Source organism: Urtica dioica, chromosome 8 (genome assembly GCF_054948205.1).
Source record: "Urtica dioica subsp. dioica isolate 48M chromosome 8, U.dioica_male_clone48M_v1_H2, whole genome shotgun sequence".
Lineage (NCBI taxonomy): Eukaryota > Viridiplantae > Streptophyta > Magnoliopsida > Rosales > Urticaceae > Urtica > Urtica dioica.
The window spans coordinates 12,895,185-12,915,024 of NC_142763.1; the positions used below are offsets into that span (position 1 = coordinate 12,895,185).

The 19,840-nt window shown below is 36.6% G+C and overlaps 5 protein-coding genes across 6 annotated transcripts; 2 read left to right on the plus strand and 3 right to left on the minus strand.

Moving 5' to 3' along the window:
• Positions 1 to 1,218: 1,218 nt before the first annotated feature.
• On the plus strand, positions 1,219 to 4,248 carry LOC149388264 (methionine aminopeptidase 2B-like). Its single transcript, XM_089624385.1, has 12 exons — positions 1,219 to 1,323; positions 1,652 to 1,789; positions 1,922 to 1,958; positions 2,083 to 2,208; positions 2,299 to 2,398; positions 2,531 to 2,676; positions 2,786 to 2,877; positions 2,969 to 3,063; positions 3,165 to 3,261; positions 3,395 to 3,538; positions 3,624 to 3,841; positions 3,933 to 4,248. The coding sequence occupies exons 2-12, from the start codon at positions 1,663 to 1,665 to the stop codon at positions 4,041 to 4,043; spliced, it is 1,293 nt and encodes a 430-aa protein (XP_089480511.1). The 5' UTR covers positions 1,219 to 1,323; positions 1,652 to 1,662; the 3' UTR covers positions 4,044 to 4,248.
• A 117-nt stretch (positions 4,249 to 4,365) lies between these two features.
• LOC149388265 (endochitinase EP3-like) lies at positions 4,366 to 5,509 on the minus strand. The gene is made up of 4 exons (XM_089622388.1): positions 5,441 to 5,509; positions 4,897 to 5,013; positions 4,701 to 4,757; positions 4,366 to 4,614 (listed from the first exon to the last, which is right to left on the minus strand). Exons 1-4 carry the CDS (start codon positions 5,507 to 5,509, stop codon positions 4,366 to 4,368), a joined length of 492 nt encoding a protein of 163 aa, XP_089478514.1.
• A 77-nt stretch (positions 5,510 to 5,586) lies between these two features.
• Positions 5,587 to 8,151, minus strand: LOC149388266 (eisosome protein). Of its 2 annotated transcripts, none has more exons than XM_089623907.1 (4): positions 7,805 to 8,151; positions 7,086 to 7,174; positions 5,941 to 7,000; positions 5,587 to 5,850 (listed from the first exon to the last, which is right to left on the minus strand). In XM_089623907.1, exons 1-4 carry the CDS (start codon positions 7,895 to 7,897, stop codon positions 5,770 to 5,772), a joined length of 1,323 nt encoding a protein of 440 aa, XP_089480033.1. In that variant the 5' UTR covers positions 7,898 to 8,151; the 3' UTR covers positions 5,587 to 5,769. The 2 variants fall into 2 exon arrangements, with proteins under 2 accessions (XP_089480033.1, XP_089480034.1); XM_089623908.1 differs by having other exon boundaries at positions 5,941 to 6,985; positions 7,805 to 8,149.
• A 1,061-nt stretch (positions 8,152 to 9,212) lies between these two features.
• On the plus strand, positions 9,213 to 11,512 carry LOC149388267 (heterogeneous nuclear ribonucleoprotein 1-like). The gene is made up of 2 exons (XM_089624247.1): positions 9,213 to 9,617; positions 10,377 to 11,512. The coding sequence occupies exons 1-2, from the start codon at positions 9,396 to 9,398 to the stop codon at positions 11,298 to 11,300; spliced, it is 1,146 nt and encodes a 381-aa protein (XP_089480373.1). The 5' UTR covers positions 9,213 to 9,395; the 3' UTR covers positions 11,301 to 11,512.
• A 793-nt stretch (positions 11,513 to 12,305) lies between these two features.
• Positions 12,306 to 18,038, minus strand: LOC149388268 (protein NRT1/ PTR FAMILY 5.2-like). The gene is made up of 5 exons (XM_089624186.1): positions 17,752 to 18,038; positions 17,433 to 17,650; positions 15,568 to 16,136; positions 13,319 to 13,744; positions 12,306 to 12,777 (listed from the first exon to the last, which is right to left on the minus strand). The coding sequence occupies exons 1-5, from the start codon at positions 17,885 to 17,887 to the stop codon at positions 12,366 to 12,368; spliced, it is 1,761 nt and encodes a 586-aa protein (XP_089480312.1). The 5' UTR covers positions 17,888 to 18,038; the 3' UTR covers positions 12,306 to 12,365.
• Between the last annotated feature and the right edge of the window lie 1,802 nt (positions 18,039 to 19,840).

A 19,840-nucleotide genomic window follows, 5' to 3' on the forward strand; every position in this document is an offset into this window, starting at 1 on the left:
AAAGAATGCAACCAAATATCGTCTTTTTTTCCTAATCATGTTTTGGGCATTTTGTTGGTCAGCTAAAAATTATACGATCATCGTAAATCATCAACCAATGGATCATGAGGATCGAGAGCTTTCGGGGACCAGTTGCTAACAAACTCCCATTCAAAATAGGAGAGAGTGTACAAAAATTCACCTGAAAAAAATGTTCAGGACCTCACGAATCTTGCATTCACTGATGAGTATAATATGAATGATAAGCTACATGAGTACAAGTTACAACACATTAGATTTGATTTCGTTTGTTGCATATAGGTTAAACTCCCGTGTTAATTTATTAGATCCTGATATATATGTCATTTTTTTCCTTTCTGTAGTCTTAGTTTCGGTTTATATCCTAATTTATATTGTATTTGAACAATCTGAGCTAAGTGTTTAGATCCGCCAATTCCTCTCATGTGAACTCCAAGTTGTCTTAGCAGGTTGTGAATATTTGCTCCTCTTTTGCCGAAAAAATCAATCTTCCTCTCTCGCTAAGGTTTAGCTGTCATCATGTGTTAATCCTGCTAACTCTTTTATTGTTGAATAATTTCTAACTTTGGTTAATTAGGGTTTATAAATAAATCCAAACCATGCATGCTTATTACCCCTACTCCGTGTACTCATGGCCCCAAAATTAATAAAAAAAGAGAATTTGAGAAATCAAGTTCATATTTGAAAATAAAATTTCGTGTTAAACACTTAAAAAAAACCAAGTTTTTGAGTAAATAAAACGTCAAAAATACATTTAATAACAAACTTCGAAATGATTAGAAAAATGAAAGCGAAAATTTCCAAAAAAAATGATGGCAAAATATTCAAAGTCAATGAAGATAAAGATTTCAAAAATAGATTATTTTAATACTAATAATTTTGTAATCTTTTGCTTTTATCTTTTTAACTGTTTTGAAGTTTTTTAATTAGTGTAATTTGGATGTTTTACTTACAAAAATTTGGTTTTTTTTTTTATTTTTTACTTTTTAAGTGTTAAACACGAAACTTGATTTTAAATATGAGGTAACATTCAAGCTAGTTTATGGAGTTTCCTATGAAAAAATGCTGAGAATTTTAGACTTGCAAAGGGTTTGTTAACAGAAATCTGACTAAACACCGTTAGATATGTTAACAGAAATCTGACTAAACACCGTTAACAGAAAACATGATAACGGATTGTGTTATTTATAACTTCTTTTTTTTTTTTTTTAACATATATTTATAAACATTTTATTTGGGGCAAAAGCAGAACAGTCTTCTTCGAAACCCAAAACCCCCGGCGACTAACTGACTATCTCTCTCTTGGTTCGTCTTTATCTTTCTCTGCTTGGCTTACTTGATTGCAGTTTGATTTCGTTTCGTTTAACTTCGATTGTACTCTCTCTCTCTCTCTCTCTCTCCATTGTTATCATATACTTTCTCTGCATGAACCTACATATATTCTCAGCTTTGGAACCATACACCAGAAAGTAGCGTTCTTTATTTTTGTTTTTTTTTTTAATTACCTTTTTGCCTCTCCTAGGACGACGTATTAAGTATAAACCCCCGCTATGCGTTTTCCATATGAATTGAAGTCTCCGATTTGTTTATCTAGCTCTTACGTGGCGGCTTTAATTCTTTTTTCTTGTTTTAGGTTTCGCTTCAATGGCAGAGGTAAACTTGGATTCCAATGTCCCAACTGAAGAAATCAGGGCTCTAGAGATTTCGAATGGGGACGAAGAATCCTCTGAACTTGATCCAACATTGCAAAACGATGATGATGGAGAAAAAGGTCATTCCTTTTTTCCTTGCATTTATCATTATTAGATATATATATATATATATATATATATATATATATATATATATACTATATCTATGTCTTAGACTTAGTAAGGGAGATTTACTCATTCAAGTCTTGCAGAAGTTTCAAAGAAGAAAAAAAAGAAGAATAAAAACAAGTGAGGACTCTTAACTTTTCAGAGGGAAGAAAAATGTTTACTTTGATATCGAAACCTGTCTTATTATGACCTTTTTTTTTTTTTTTTTTTTTTTTTTTTTTTTTTTTTCCTGAATGTGTTTCAGGAAAAAGAAAGCCCCATCAACCGAGCAGACTGTACTCCAACAGACCGATCCACCGTCTATTCCGGTTCTCGATCTCTTTCCTTCCGGAGAGTTTCCCGAAGGGGAAATCCAAGATTACAAGGACGAGTGAGTATAACATAAATCTTTTGTTCCATTTTGTTTTGCTTCCGTTAAATAAGTTCTCTCATACATATATTATGACTGTATATATATCAGTAACTTGTGGAGGACGACCTCTGAAGAGAAGAGAGACTTGGAGCGCCTCGAAAAGCCAATGTACAACTCGGTTCGCCGGGCAGCCGAAGTTCACCGTCAGGTTGTATTTCGGTAAAAAGGAAAGCAGAGTTGAAACTTCACACTCGGTGACGATATTTGACATCAAGGCTTTTTTTTTTTTTTTTTCTTTTTTTCTTTTTTTTTTTCTTTTTTTCTTATGTATTGGTTGTAGGTTAGAAAGTACATGAGAAGCATCATTAAACCCGGCATGTTAATGACTGATTTATGTGAGACACTGGAAAACACAGTTCGAAAGTTGATATCCGAAAACGGTTTGGAAGCAGGCATTGCTTTTCCGACCGGATGCTCTTTGAATTGGTATAAGCTTTTGAATTCGAATTTTGATCCTTATTTCAATTGTGCACTCTTGCGCAGTTCTCTTAATGTAAGCTTTCGATTCAGCTAAAAAAAACCCTGTTTCTTTCAGGGTCGCTGCTCACTGGACTCCAAATACAGGAGATAAGACCGTTCTTCAGTACGACGATGTAATGAAATTGGATTTCGGAACCCATATTGATGGTAATTTATTTATCCCTATTTTACTAATTTCCGTAGGCATGTCTTGTTGTCACTGGAAATCTCTGACGCGGTCCATTTGTATGGGTTGCAGGGTCTATAGTCGACTGTGCTTTTACGGTGGCATTTAACCCTATGTTTGATCCATTGCTCGAAGCCTCCCGTGAAGCCACTTATACGGGTATCAAGGTTTGTTTATTATTTTTTTTACCCAAATTGGTGTCTTCGAAAATGTTACTTAATTTTAATTCTATGTATCATCTCTTGTTTCTTTGCATTTACATGTTTAGGAGTCCGGAATCGATGTTCGTCTATGTGACATTGGTGCTGCAATTCAAGAGGTCATGGAGTCATATGAGGTTGAAATCAACGGAAAGGTATACCAAGGTACGCTATTCTCGTAGCCCATCTCTTTTACCGGGTAGTGTTATTGATCTCGACCCTATACCAGTTACATTACGAGATTTCGGAACAATCTCTATAAAAAATTTCTAAGTAAGGCTCTCGCTAATATCTGCAGTTAAAAGTATAAGAAACTTGAATGGGCACAGCATTGGGAGGTACCAAATACACGCCGGGAAATCGGTCCCCATTGTTAAAGGAGGAGAGCAGACGAAAATGGAAGAGGGCGAATTCTTCGCAATCGAAACATTTGGGTCAACAGGTGAGAAACATTTGAGTCTGTCGATTATTAAAAGTGAATTTGGGCAAAAATTAAGTATGACAATATAGTGTGATATGTGGTTCAGGGAAGGGCTATGTGAGAGAAGATCTAGAATGTAGCCATTACATGAAGAATTTCGACGCGGGGCACGTTCCGCTGAGGCTTCCGAGAGCAAAGCAATTGCTCGGGACCATCAACAAGAACTTCTCAACTTTGGCCTTTTGTAGGCGATACCTTGACCGTATCGGAGAAACCAAGTATCTGATGGCACTGAAGAATCTGTGCGATGCCGGGATAGTCCAGGTATATATATATATTATGTTTCTCATCTCATCTCTTCTCACCTGGTAAGTTTTGAGACTCACTTGGGCGGTTTATAATTTCCATTTGGCAGCCTTATCCTCCGCTGTGCGATAATAAAGGAAGTTACGTGTCTCAATTCGAACACACCATCTTACTCCGTCCCACCTGCAAAGAAGTCATTTCCAGAGGCGACGACTACTGATGCAAAATGGTCTACCTTTTTTTTTAATTTTTTATTTATTTATAACTATATATGAACACAAGCAAAAAAGTGTTGTAATTTGGTTTGGTTGGTCTTGTTTTGTTTGAGATGCTGATCAGAGAGGAGAGTGTTTGTTAGTTCCTCATACATGGTCGCTTTGCCCTTCCTTTCTACTTCCACATTAAAAAGCTTTTGGGAAATCATAGGACTAGAACTTTTAATTTTTTTTTTTAATCTTCTTGACTCGAACACAAAAAGCAGTTAAATTTTAGAGTAAAATACTGTGTTCTCTGAATTCGACGTTGATATATGATGGTGCAATCTAGCAAGGGAGATTGGGACCGGGAGAGACGTTGAATGCGAGCACGGCGTCGTTCCCGACCCTGTCGGGTTCGCTGAGTCCGTCGAAGCCCACTGCTTTCCCGGCCGCCCCATGGCTGTAGTTCCACGTCAGCTGCAATGGCCTGCACCCGAAGTACTTCCTGTCCTGGTTGCACGGATGCTCTACCTCTCTTTCCGGGTCGCAGTAGTTCTTGCTCGCTCCTTCCGTCTCTTCTATGTGAGCACATAACTGCAATTTTTGGATTGTCGATTAACATGTCCGGTGAAAGTAATCTAATGTTCAGTAGGCCGTGGGATTCCCTTTTTTTTTTTTACTGAGTTGAAGTAGGAAGCCTGATAGAAGAACTTAAAGTAGTTGGAAATTAGGGGAGGCTAATACATACACACACACCTAAAAAAAGAAAAGGAAAAAAGAAAGAGGGTTGATTTGTAAATTTTTACAGTGAAAATGGAGAAAAAGTTAGAAACTAGCAAAAATTGTATCTAATTACATAACTAGGCTAAAACGTACGTCACTTTTCATCAAAACATTTCGACGGTAACCATTTCCCTTTTCTCCGGACAAAAATCCATTTGTGCTCCAAGTCTGGTCAACAGTTTTTGAAATCTGGCTAACCGTTATTAAAATCTGATTAACAGGTTCAAAATATTAGTACATTGAAATCTAGTTATTAATTGTTGAAATTTGGTTAACATCTATTGAAATCTGGTTAATAATTATTGAAATTTGGTGAACAGTTATTAAAGGTAAAATGGACACTTTAAAAATTAAAAATGTTATTTATTAAAGAGAAATTGACACATCTACTATCAATTTGATAACACTTTTTTCATTTTCAACCAAAACACTAATTTGGACAATTCTAATAGTTAATCAAATGTGCAAATACTCTTGTGCCTAAAGTGGCTTAAAAACTTAAAATATTGCCTACATTCCTAATCGACTAGTTTATCATAGCTATGTTGTCTAATTTTTCTGTTTATTTTCGTCACATCTTCCTTTTACCAAATAAAAGTTGAGGTAGATTTTCCGTGCTAAAGTCTACTCAAAATACTTTTTTTCTTTCACTCTTTTCCACTTTGACCAAACATAGTGTTAATGTCTTTGATCCCTTTAAATCCATCCCTATTTTAAGAACAAATGAGAAATAAATCTCCATGGTAGTAGGTTTTTTTTTCTTACTCTATTATTCACCAGTGATAAACAATCGACGCACGTATATTTCATCAAACCCGCAAGTATTACACTGTCACACATATAAAACGAATTTGTAATTCACAAAAGAATGAAAAAAGAAATATTACATATGCCAAAAAAAACATGAAACGTAGAGACACATCATTTTCACAAGTATATCTAACGTGCAACAGCAATAATAAAGAGTTATGCTTCAGTAGCCCCTCTATTCAAAGCTCGTTCTAACCTCGTCTCAAACGGGGTATTGTGCCAATTCACTAACTTGTCCTGCAAATCCCATGAAACTCAAATCAGATAACACACCAAACGCCTTACGTATTCTTATAGTGTCCCCAACAAATCTTACTTCCAATATACCTCTTTGTACTTGCTGGTTGTGTTCGGTATTCCTTTAAACGAAGTCGCTGAGCCAGAGTCCTTGTGGCTCCAATAACTCCCAACTGTCCCGATTATGGGCATGTCATCAGGGCTTCGGCTCGGGGACTTTCTCGGTGAAGATGTAGCCGAAAACTGCCTGATCTCCTCAACGGTCAAGGCACCCAAAATCGGTCTGTCGTCTTGGCTTCTCACTGAGTTTGATCCTTGGGATGTTGTTTTGTCAGCAGAACGAGCGTCGAAAGCAAACGAGCTTATCTTGTTTACTGGTGTGGTTTCTGGAGAAATCAGCCAGTTTGAAAGGCTAGCATCGACTGCCATTTCTTGTTTCGGCTTGATGGTTTGATTGGTTTCCGACTTAAAGCTGAGAGACAGCTCTTTGAAAGTTGGCTCTGAACTGAACGAAATCCTCGGCTCTAGATCTGTTGAGAAGTTCTCTTTCTGGGGTTTCATTTTAGTCGATGCTTTTGCTTTCACCACTTTCCATTGGGTCAGATTTTCGACAGGGTTTAGCACAGAGTGAACGTAACCACTCCGATCTCTAGCATTCTGATTCATCCCCACTGATCTTACTTCACTCCGAGGAAAACCAGTTGTCGGCATAGGACTATTAACCTCCTCATCACTAACTCGTTTGAGTTCAACAATCTCATCTTCATCCTCTATCTCCCCATCATCTTCGCCGTCCTCGTCGTCATCATCAAGATCACTATCCCCGAAATCCAATTCTTCTTCTTCTTCTTCATCATCATTATCATCGTCATCGCTGTCCCGGCAATTCTGGTATCGATGGTTCGGAGGGTATGAGCCGATGCTTGAGATTGTAGAGCTCTCCTCAGAGGAAGACTTGGCTAAACTTGGTCTTTCTGGATCTTTGTCCTTCTCTTTCCTCTCAGCATCCTCGCTCTTGCTCTCAGGTAAGAGTTCTGAATCTTCGTGGGTCGGAACATGCTCATAGGTTCTTACATTTGAGTCAAATGTTACTTTCTTCTTCGGACTGACGCTTGGTTGCTCCTTCGCCTCTTCTCTGCAACCCAAAATGCTTCAACATTTATTCATAAATTTTGAGGAAATTACTGTTCAATGAAAATGAAGATAACAAAATATATGAACTTAAATTGACTCACCGTGCTTCAAGAGCGGAGCAAACCAGATTTTCGGACTCACACGTTACAGACAATTCCGGTGATTGCAAGGCATTAAAACCTGCATTTCTCTGCAAACATTTCATTGTTGAATTAGTTCAATATTCTGTTCATGTTCAGTCAATTAAAGTTTCTGAGCTCTATTCGCCAACTTTGAAGCTCCATAAAAAGAAAAGGAAAAAAGAAAAGTTCATATATTTTGTTATCTTCATTAAACCTGCATTTCTCTGCAGACATTTCATTGTTGAATTAGTTCAATATTCTGTTCATGTTCAGTCAATTAAAGTTTCTGAGCTCTATTCGCCAACTTTGAAGCTCCATAAAAAGAAAAGGAAAAAAAAAACGAAAAGGAACAAAGCCCAAAGAATCCCTTTTTGCTGAATGTCCGATCTCTATTTTCTCATTCTTACTAGAAAATCGTACAGACGTGCAAAAAAAAGAAAACTACAATACCAATTCAGTATCACACTTCTAAAATCCACAAAATGAAGTCACCAAAGCTCGATTAGACTACTTACGAAACCTAAGTTCGGTGATTCAATATCAAGCCACAATACGATTACCGTTCACCAAACAGCCAAAAACAGGAAACAAAATAGAGAGATACAACAACAAACCCTAAAAAGTGGCTATTCCTAGGTAACAACAAATAAATTAAAACAAATTACAAGCTTGAAGATTCACAGAAGAGAGAGACTCACTCGGTGATCTCGAGGTTGAACCTGGTTCCTGTATTTCCTTCGCTTGTGATCGCTATCGGATTTTTTGCCAAAACAAGCAAGAAAACAACCCATCAGATCGCTTTCTTTTTCGTGTATACGTGTTTTCTTCTTCTTCTTCTTCTTCTTCTTCTTCTCTTCCTCGAAAATTAAGCGAAAAGAAACAAAGAGAGATCGAGAGAGGTTTTTGGGTTAAAGGATTTTGGGATTCATGGTTTCAAATACGTTTCTTTGAGGGAAAGACAAAGGAGCGTTTGGGGTGGGGAGTGGAAAGAGGAAAAGGTAAAGGGGTTTAGGAAAGGACAAAACGGTCATGTTCTTTTGGTTTCTTTTCTCTTCGTTTTATTTTTTTTATTAATATTTGAAGAATGTAACCGTTGGAGAGTTCTGATTCTGTGTGATCACACACAGCCTGTGTAATCCTTTTTCACCTTTTTATTATAATTTTTCTTTTTGCCGTTTTCTTGACGGATTGGAGAATTGTGTAAAGAGAGAAAAGTAAAACCATGACCGTTGATCAATGTCATAAGGGTCAGTGCCCGGTGGACATCCCAAATCCAAAAAAAAAAAAAAAAAAAAAAACCTAAAACATTTCTGTAAAAATGTAATGAATAAAGGATACTCTCATTTTGTGTAAGAAAGGTTTGCTCAACTTTGAATCATGTGAAGAGATGTTTGCTCGGTGATTAAAAAAAAATAATAAAATAAAATTGTACAAAATAATTATTTGAAACTTATTGATTAGTAAAATAGTCAAAGATTCAACTTAATTTTTTTTACGATTATAATAAATAATTTATCATTTTCAAAAAAATTAATCTTGTGGTCAATTTTTTTTTTAAAATAAAATGATTGCATATTTTGGTTATTTCATTAAATTAAAATAAATTTTGACTATTTTACAGATTCATAATTTAAATTGACTCTTTAGCTACTTTACAAAAAACAAAATTAGTCATTAAATGAAGAGATGAATTCGAGATACAATAGAATTAAGTAAAAACAAAAATTTGACTAACTCCAAATTTAGGGCTATAAACAATGCGAAGTGAACTAGTTTTATCAACTCATAAACTAATCTCTATAGAGCTCATTAGGTATAAATATCACATTAACTTTCTAGTCATTTTGTTTTTTGCTCAGATTCTAGTCATGTTTTTTTCCTCAAGTCCTCTTTTATTTGTTAATAAACGGAGACATTCAAACAAGTTACAGCTCCTTCTTGTTTACACAATAAAGAGGGAGTCAACACAAACCGAGTGAGATGTGTTGTCTATCTATTGAACTTCAAATAAATAAACTAAGCACACAACACGACGTCGTACAGTCAACAATGTGTTACATATATCCTTTTTCACGACGTCGTTTAATAAACCCTAATAAACTCTTTGACTAGTCCTTTACTTTTTCCCTCTCCCCTCTTTCGACATCCTTGTTTCTCATTCTCTTCCTCATTTTTCTCTCTCTACTGTCCTCGAGAGAGAGAGAGAGAGAGTGAGAATCACGAAAAACAAACCCCCTAAAACCCCGACACACTCACACACAGAAGACACGGTCGGGTCGAGATAGGGCTATGGACTCTGACGAAGGAAAGCTGTTCGTGGGAGGGATAGCGTGGGACACCACGGAGGAGAAGCTTCGAGATTACTTCGGACAGTACGGCGATGTGTCTCAGACCGTAATCATGCGCGACAAGACAACGGGACGGCCCAGGGGTTTCGGCTTCGTCGTATTCTCCGAACCTTCCGTTCTCGACGCCGTTCTCAACGAGAAACACACAATCGATGGGCGAGCGGTGAGTATCACTTTGATATCTCTCTTTCTCTGAATCTCATTTTGGATCTGATTTCGAACCTTATAGAGTTCTGGAAAAGTAATGATCTGGTTTTGTGTAGTCTAGTCTAGGCCTTTGCTTGTATTAGGAGTGTTTCGAATTGGGTATCATCATTATCCAATGACCGTATTTTGTTGCGAAGCAATACTCATTGCTTATTTGGCTCTATTCTCTTTTAAGTCAAGTAAGTGTGTGGGCTTGAGTTATGTTTGGATTTCTTGATTTTACGAGGGATAAGAAAGCAAAAGGAAACTTTTTGAAAATAAGAAAGAAAAATCGATTAATGCTACAAATGGGAGGAGCATTAGAATGTATGAGAGAGTGGTAAAGTGGGAATGTAGATAAGAAAGATCAGACAAACTTTTCAACTTTATTTACGAAGTGTTCGCTCATAATTTACATTTTTGTTTAGGTTCTCTTATTAGAAGGAAAAAAAAAAGGTGTATGTCCTTTGATATTTCTCGCTCATTAAATCGCGTATCTGAGATGTAGATCAGAAACAACAAACAGTCTTATGAAAATGATGTTTTGACATAGTTTTGCCTTGGCTTATTTAGTTCACGATGGAAATGTAAAACAGTGTTAAATCTTATCGAAGCAGTTGGATAATCTTTGATCCCAGCTCTATCTATACATGTAATTCTTATTTTTTTTTGTTTGTCGCAATTCTTGATCGTGTGTCTACATTTTTCTAAAGGTTTGTTTACATCGGTCTCACAGGTCGAGGCTAAACGGGCTTTATCAAAAGAAGAGCAACAATCCTCTTCTCAAACCAGAAACTTCTCCTCCGGCAGAAGCTCCGGCGGCGGCGGAGGAGGAAACTTCAGCACCAAGAAGATATTCGTCGGAGGCCTTCCCTCAACCCTAACCGAAGACACGTTCCGACAGTTCTTCGAGAGCTTCGGGCAGATCACGGACGTGGTCATAATGTACGACCAGACCACCCAACGGCCCCGCGGCTTCGGCTTCATCACGTTCGACTCCGAAGAGGCCGTCGACAGAGTTCTCTGCAAGAACTTCCACGAGCTCAACGGCAAGGCCGTCGAGGTCAAGCGAGCCCTCCCCAAAGACTCCAACCCCGGCGGCGGAGTCGCCGGAGCCGGCGCATCGCGTGGTGGCGGAGGCGGGTACCAAAATTACGCCGCTGCCACCGCCACCGCGAACGCCTACGACAACCACCGAACGATGCAGACACAGACCGTCGTTCCTCCCTATTCCGGCTACGGCTACGGGGTCGCGAGCAGCGCTGTCGGGTACGGCGGTTTCGGAGCCGGAGGAGGCTACGGATACGGAGCCGCCTCGTTCGGAAACCCGAACGCTCCGAACGCTGTCGGGTTCGTCGGAGCAATGAAGACCGCTTGGAGCGGCGGGCAAGCTCCGGCGGGTTACGGATCGGCCGGGTTTGCTCCGAGAGGGCCGGCCCCGAGCGGGGCTTCCGGGTACGGCTACGCCAATTACGGTGCCGGGAATTACGGGCCGTACGGCGGCGGTTACGGAGGACGCGCTCCGAGCGGAGGAGATCAACAAGGGAACGGTGGTTACGGAGACAACTCCAGTGGCGGCTCCGGGTACTCAGGTTCGGGCTGGAGATCCGACCCGTCTCAGGGCGGGTACGGCGGCGGTGCTCTCTCAAGGCAGGTTTAGAGTTCGACGATGACCGGCTGTAACGTAGTTGAGAGGCTGTGTGTATCTTTTCTGAGTACTGGTCCTAGCAGTAGCAGAAATCTGTTTTTTTTTTTTTTTTTTTTTTTTTTTGTTTAACTTGTTTCTAAATAGAATCATTTACCTTCAAATTGATGCTTATTGTTTGTGTGTGTGCTTGTTTACTAATTTGAAGCTTTTTTTTCCCCGCTTTACTAATCTCTTTTCTGAATGAGCTTGTCACCTAAATATTGACAAGTCCCGTTCGATGTACGTATTAGCAAGGTTCATTTTTCTGAGCTGTAATTAAAGAGGGAAAAGGTGAGTACTTGAGTGGAGGCTTGAGAATAATCCAACACCTTTTCTTAGGCTGTGTCCTTCCTCCTATTATTTTGTGTCTATTTTTGTCTTTGGTGGTTCAATAATGAATTGTCGATCATTCTGTATCAGAGCTTGATCATGGCTAGAAATGTGACAAAGCAGTCTGAGTTGAGCTCGATCGGAATAGATCTCCAGCTCGTGGGTCCACTCGTGCAGAATCTAGGGACGATCATGGAGAGACTCTCAGTCCTCAGTCAAACAGACAAGGCTCTGCATCATCTCGAACCTCCGATGCGATTTAACACGACTACTACACAAGTGATTTTTAATGCGATCACGGTAAAACAAAACGCGGTACATTTGTAATCTGGCGTTTCTGTTTAAAACGGTATTGAATATCCACCACCCAACCATGCAATGCCACGTGGTCGGGGGACTAACTATAATTTTTTTAAAAGAAGACTATTTAAAGTTCAATAAAAATAAATATAAATGACTATCTACTATTTAAAAAAGACTACTTTGTGGTAAAAACTTTAAACATATTATTTTCGTGATAAAGTACAAGTAATTTCCACGTCAATTTTCGACACAATGGTCCAATCCTTCGTAAATTCCAAGTCTTTTTGCATAGCATCACTTTGACAATAAAAAAAAAACATGACAATTGAACATTATGCGTGTATATTAACGAACGTAATCATTTTTTTTACTTTTATTCAATATAGATGCAAAGTGTCGTGGGGACTATTGAACTATTTCTGATGAAGTCTTTTTAGGTTCAACATTGTAAATAAAGGACCTGGCGACTGCGAAAAAGAAGAGAAAATTCAAGGAAGCCAAGACAGCCAAGAAAGCATAGAAGTGGTCCAAATGCGAGACGTTCAAGTTGTTGGAAACCCAACCGCTCCGACCATTCCTTTGCGTGGCATCCGAAACGGCCCTCAGAACAGCGCTGCTCATAAAGCTCCCGATTCCTCGGCTAACGCAGAAGAGCGAAGCCCCAACGCTCTTCATCCCTTCGGGCGCTTGGTCGTAGAAGAACTCTTGCTTCGAAACCTCTAAGAACACGTCCGCGATTCCCAACAGAACGAATTGAGGGAGCAGAATGAACACAGACAGAGGGACCGTCCGGTTCTTTTCCACGATCCCGTGTGCCCTAAGTGATTAAAGGTGCAAATTCATCAGCTAAACGTACACTTTTTTTATTTTTTTATTTTTAATTTCAATTGAAACAAATTAATTTTGGTTATTTTTAACCAAAATTTTCAGTTAAAACTAACCGATAAATTTTTTACCGAAAATTTTCAATTACAAAAAACATTGGAAAAAATAATATATATTTTTTTTATAGGGTTAGGATAATAAAATCGGTAAATTAATTTTACAAACTTTTTTTTTTCTTTTTTGGGGGTAAATTCATATGCGAAATTTTATAATATTAGGTTAAATTTGATTCTTTTATGTCTAAAGTTGCATAAATTTTAAAATTATGCGCATTTTACAAAATTTACCTTTGAAAAATGGTCTTAAAGATATACATGACCGCAAGTGACCCTAATGCACCACCTCATGCAACTTTTTTTTTTTCTTTGCAAGGACTACCATAATTTTTTAAGACCATTTTCAATTTTGCACGTACAAAAACTGTGTTTTAATTTTCACAATATATAGTGAAAAAATTTGGTAATCATATTTACCTAGCGACGCCGAGCCTTTCTTTCTCGGCCCAACAAGCCGTGGCCGTGACGAGCATGTTGAGAACAATGCCGGTCCCGAGCCTTTGGAGCATAGAAATCCCTCTAGGGTTTCCCGTGTAACTCTTAACGGTCGGGATGAAGAGGCGATCATAGAGCACAAGCCCTATCATTAGAGCCAGCGTCGTTGCCACCGCCAGACACGCCGGAGGGATCGTGAAGTGGGGCCCAAGGCTCCGGTCAAGAGTCATGCCTTGTTTGACGAAAAGCGTGTGTGATTGAGACGAGATTATGGCGGGTATGAAAGTCGCGACAAGCACCGGAATTAGTTTCACTATTTTCTTCGTTTCTTCCACTTCCGTGACCGTGCGAAGAGTCCATTCCGTTCTCGTAATTGATCCGTTCTTCGCCGCGGCTTTATCTAGAAACCTGAAGTAATAATAACCGAAATTTTTCCTTAAGTTTTTTAAATTATATGAAAAGCTATAGATAAGTTACTCAAAATTTTCGTCTAATTTTACCGAATTTTTCCCGGCATAGTAGCGGATTTAAATACTTAGTAATCGAGGTTATCCGACCCTAAATATTTTTTGAGTCCTCGAGCTTTGATAATTCGGACATTTTGTGGTACTCTATTTTAAAAAATAAGTAAAATTCTAAATGATTTTTTTTTTCTTTTTTACTGACCAATATACAACATTTTTTGCAATGGTCGTTTACACTAACTATTACTCAAAATTTTCATCTAACCATAGTAGGATTTAAATACTTAGTAATCGAAGTTATCCGACCCTATATATTTTTTGAGTCCTCGAGCTTTGACCGTTCGAACTTTTTGTGGCTATCAAGTCAGAACGTTCATGTTATTTTACAAAATAAGTAAAATCTTAAAAGAGAGTTTTTTATTTTTTATTTTTTATTTTTTTTAATATTTTACTGACCCAGTGTACAACATTTTTGCAATAATTGTTATCACTAACTATAATATTGAATAAAGAGTTTGTTCTAATAATTAAACATAAAAAAAAGCTGAACTATATATAAGCTTCGTTGACATGAAAATTGTTATCACTAACTATAATATTGAATAAAGAGTTTGTTCTAATAATTAAAATAAAAAAGCTGAACTATATATAAGCTTCGTTGACTTGAAAATAAAAAATTAAAACAAATACAATGATTGGGTGAAAATGGAGGGTAATAAAGTAATATTTTCTCTATAACTCTTGGACGATAAGCATTCATTTTTAAAGGGGATCGCAATCAAAGTGCAGTAGCTTGACCTGTCCATAATGTATAATTATAGAGTAATGCTATTTGTCATGGTCCGATTTTTGACGATCCACTGAGTGTGTGACAAGTGGTCGTCAATCGGTCACTTGACAAAAATCATTTCCCATAATTATAATGCTAAAAACGAATGTGACCAGGTGTTTTAGAGAGTTGACTAACCAATTAACTACTTTCATAATGTCAACTTGTATGTTTTATTTTAATAAGCTCTTGCAATTTTTCCAAAAACTAAAAAAATATTTTCTTTTTCGTCGCACTATTCGTCAATGATGGTTAGTCAAACCCTTTTAATTAAAAGATACCATCTGGATGAGATGTCCATGAATACTAATAATTAGAATACTATAAATTGAGATCTTCGTATCTCGCAATACTAATAATTTCTTTTTTTAAGGTTATATTAAGATTGAACTCATGACCTTAATTTAATAGGTGTTGTGAAACTATATATATATATATATATATATATATATATATATATATATTGTGCATAAAAATTGATAGAATAAATTACGCATTTTGATAAAACACAATAAAAATTATTGATACTTTTCATAAATTTTATGCTCCAAAGTTTCACCAACCCATATAATTATTGCGGGCATGTCAATGTACGTGGTCATATTCAAAAGGACATTTGGAGGATGGACTCATTCTCATTACAATTTTAGTTTAATTATTTAATAAGTAAAAAATTATCTAAATTAAGACGTAGACATGATCTTGATTATATTTTAATATTTAAATAGTTAGATTATAATTTTAACCATGTATAAGTAACTATTGGGCTATTTCATATAATTCCTTCAAAACAAAATTTATTTGTGCTACACTTTCCTTCATCACTAGTGTAATCTTTGATTAAGATTACCATGTAGCAAACTTGTATAGTAATCTCATGCTTGTTAAAATATTTAAAGTGTTGGCATTTAGTTTTTAAAATGAAGTTGTGCACATACCTTAGCGAAGGAGTATGGTCAACTTGGTTTGTCCCACTTTTGATGTAATCTTCAAAGCTCAATTCATAAAGCTCTTTCGGGTCAACGGGTAACGGAACGTTCCACTTCCTTAGAGCCGCCACAATCACCTTCAACATCTTTGTAAAAGAGCTACCCGAAATCACTCTATGCCTATAGAACGGGGTTCCAATAGCGAACACCAAAATCGAAACTCCGAGGACTAGTGTCGGAAGGCCATAGCCGAGGGACCAACCCACATTGTCTTGAATGTAAACCACGAAAGTCTCGGAGATGAGGAAGCCGAAGAAGATGCTGAAGACCCACCAGTTGAAGAAGGAGAGCTTTTGGGTCTTCTCTCTCGGCTCAAACTCGTCAAACTGCTCAGCTCCGAGGGTCGAGATATTGGGCTTTGTTCCTCCATTTCCGACCACGATTATGTAGAGCCCAAGGAAGAAGAGGCCTACTTTGAGAGATGAGGCTTTTGCGACGCATTCTTCGCCATTCTCTTTGGTGCAAGTTGGCGGTTTTAGGCTCGGGATTGAAACCGCCACCGTTACCATGAGCATTCCCTGTTAATTTATTTTGTAATTCATATTTTATTATAAATAAAATACTCTAATCATCTTTTTCTAGAAATTAATACTTTCGCCGCTAAAATTGGTTAATATTAATTTGAAAATAATTGTCTCATCGAAAACTTCGTGAAAATACTAAAGTGACATTAGTTATATATGCATTTTTGCATATTAAGATAAGTAGAAAGAAAGAAAAGATAAATAAATAAAGTAAGAGTATTATTGTACTTACAGATAGTTAAATACTTGATTATCTATCAAATGAGTATTGTATTTATAATAATTAAGAAATACCGGATAACCGCTCTTATTGTCTGCTTCTAATAATTGTAGTTGTATGATTTTTTTTTTATCTTTTTGTTTAGTCAGTTGACAAGTTTCCTTTATTGTTTATTCCAATGAAAATTTAAGGTCCCACCTCGTACTTCCCTTAATATCGTTTTTAACTTTATCGGTTGCTACGTTGTCACTTGGATTTTTTTATATTCTGCAAGTTGCTACAATTTGAAATCAGTAGCGAATACCCAAAAGTAATAGAAAATATCTCAGTTTTGTTCAATATTTTTATTTCTCAAAAATATTATTTCCTCGAGTAAGATGATGTTACTTCAGATAAGTTTTAATTATATTGAGCAAGTTGCAGTTAAGTTAGGAGTTACAGCAGTGACGGATCCAAATTTTAGAAAAAGGGGGCCAAAAAACAACTCGTACAAAATAAATCATCAATGAAATTACACAGAAAATCAAACCTAAACACTCTATCCTTCATATCTGTACGATTGCTGAATTCCAAAGAGCAATTTGTATGAATAGTGTGTCAAAAACATGTTTGAGGGTGCGAATAGTGCAAAACCCAAACCATAAGTTATTCAATAGAGATTATTCTAAAAATATGACTTTTTCCTCATTATTCATTAGGAAGACTTTATTCCATTTTATAATTATAATTGTCATTAAAATACAGTTTTTCGTGACAGATTTGTCAATAAATGTAATTTTCATGACATAATAACAAAAAAAAACCTTTTATTTTAATGAGTTCAGTAGCTAACTAATCAATAACAAACTTAAATTCCTCTTTTTAAAATAGCCAAAGGTTTTATTGATTTTTTGTATATGCCCTAAACCAAAATTAACGAGGATAAAATAACAAAACTTTTATGAAACGTTGGTTAAATAACCATTTTAACGTTCAAAGTGTCTTAGTTCCTAAGTAGGAAGCCAAACACCAAAGTCAAAAACACCTTGAAAAAGAGAAGAGTAAAAAGTGGGAGGCTTTTTAGTAGATACCAGAAAGTAAATGGCGGAGGAAATAAGAAAGGTCCAATATCGACCGAGATGAGCGTCTGCGACGATGGCGCCGAGTATAGGAGTCATCCAAGCAGCCCCGGCCCAGTTCGTCACGTTGTTCGAGGCCGTGACTGTGCCTTGATGAAACTCCCTCGTCAAGTACACCACCAAGTTTGACTGAATCCCTTGGTACGCTAATCTCTCAAACACCTCATACACTGGATCACCATACATTTTTACAATATTATGTGAAGTGTTCTTCTTTTTTTTTTCTTTCTTTTTTCTTTTTGGTGAAGAAAATGCAATTACAGTTACGTACCAACAATGAATGAACAAGCTCTCCATCGTCCGGTCTTGGATCGTAAAACCGGCCTACCTTTCAGATCCACGGTTCCATCTTCTGTGTATTCCTGGTGCTGAGCTTCTCCTCCATTAACACTACTACTCTGCGCCATAGTTTTAATGTGGATTAAATTCAAAACATGTCTGATATAATCAACCCAGCTTGGTTTAGTTATAGAGACACATATTATATATGTAGAAGTGAGAGGGAGAGAGAGAGGGGGACATTTCTCCAACTCTTGGTTTAATATTTTAAAGAGATTATAATGCTGCTTATATTGTTGACTAATTTTATTCTTTCAAAATGTCAATGAGTATATAATAATAGAGAAATTATTTTGGTTATCACTTTCTTTTGTGATTTCATATTAACCTTTACTTTTAATAAAGAAAATTATGGCTGAAAAATATGGGACAACGTAAAAAGGATATAGGATAGGCTTCTAACTTTGATTAAAAAAAATCACAGCAGTAAATAAGTTTGTAATTTTTTTTCTTATAATTTAATTTAGTAGGAATTAATTGAAAAAAACTAGGGGAGGCTCCTCACCTCTATATATATAAAATTTTTTTTCTATTTTGCACTGCCTTGAATAATATAATAAAAAAAATCACTCTATCAAAAGAATCTTCAAAGATAACTGATTGTGACTTTGTTGAGTGTTGTTTTGAAGTCGCTTTTTTTATTTTACCGACATTTTGTGAATTAGATATTGATTGTTTTTAGATTAATATATGATGGTATGATTAATTTTAATGGATACATATTGTAGGTTTGAGAAACCGGTTCTATTTCACATGACATATTTTTATATTAGATTTAGTTTAAATAGTTTGTTCATTATGATTAACATGCTTTTAGGGATATTTTTCTATTAGAAAGTCATTTTTATTAAAGTGTATATCCATTTCATCATAGATATATTATGGATAAATTTTGGATGTCGGCTCGAAGAGATACGATACAATATGTGAATGGGGTGAGATCTTTTTTAGAGCATTGTTGTTTTCGAAAACGTAGAAAAAATTATGTTTCTGTGTGTCAAATGTGAAAATTATAGCTTTGTTAACATATACCCACTCTATTGATCATTTGATGATAAATGTTATTGATCAAACCTACAAAGTATGGACACATCACGGTGAGAATTACAGGGTCGAGGACAATTGTATTGTAGTTGAAGAGAATTATGAAACATGAATGTAAATGCTCCTCATATAGCTCAAAATTCAAATGATTGATGATTTGCAAGATGAGCTACTTGACAATACCGATGTGCGCAGAAACTCCTCTAAGCTTTAATTCTTTGTTGGCGCCATGCGGGGCGTCTCTTTTAAAAAAGTGACGTCCCAGACCATTAGTGTCGCCTCATATTGCGTCGCTCACAAAGCGATGCAAATTACTTGGTGCGTCATTTTTCGAGCGACGCTAATAGCCCGATTTGTAGTAGTGTGCTCTCTCTTCCCCTCAAACTACTCACCAAGTGTTTAATTAACGTTTATAAAAGTACATGATCTTTACAATATCACCCCAAAAAATCCGACCTCTATCTCTCGCAAAAGTGGTAGCGAACATGATATAGATAATCGCACCAGCATGTTGAAAGCACGTAATGCATAACACGGATGATAAGGGTAATGCATAACACGATGCCTTGGTAGGGTTTTGGAGAAGATCGCCTAAAACTGATTCGGTAAGATCAAACTCATAATCAAATCTAACAAAGGGAAAAATAATGAAGATTAGTATAAGATAACAACACAAACCAAATACCTCGATTTGACAGGAAGTGAACGTGGAACATACACGCTTAGTGAAACCATGTCACAGTGGAGTATGGTTGGGACAAAATCTTAGAAATCTTATTCCGTCAATATTGATAGGTGTATTTTATACGTGTTAAACTTCTATTTTCGAGCTTAAAACTCGCACGTTCTCGAGTGATTTTTGTGTGTCTAATACATTTTTTTAGTAGATTTCAGGTTTTAGAGTGATTTGTAGTGTTAAGGAGGTATGTGAGTTGATTTGTTAAGTTCTGGAATGATTGGGGCGTCAACGTCTTTCA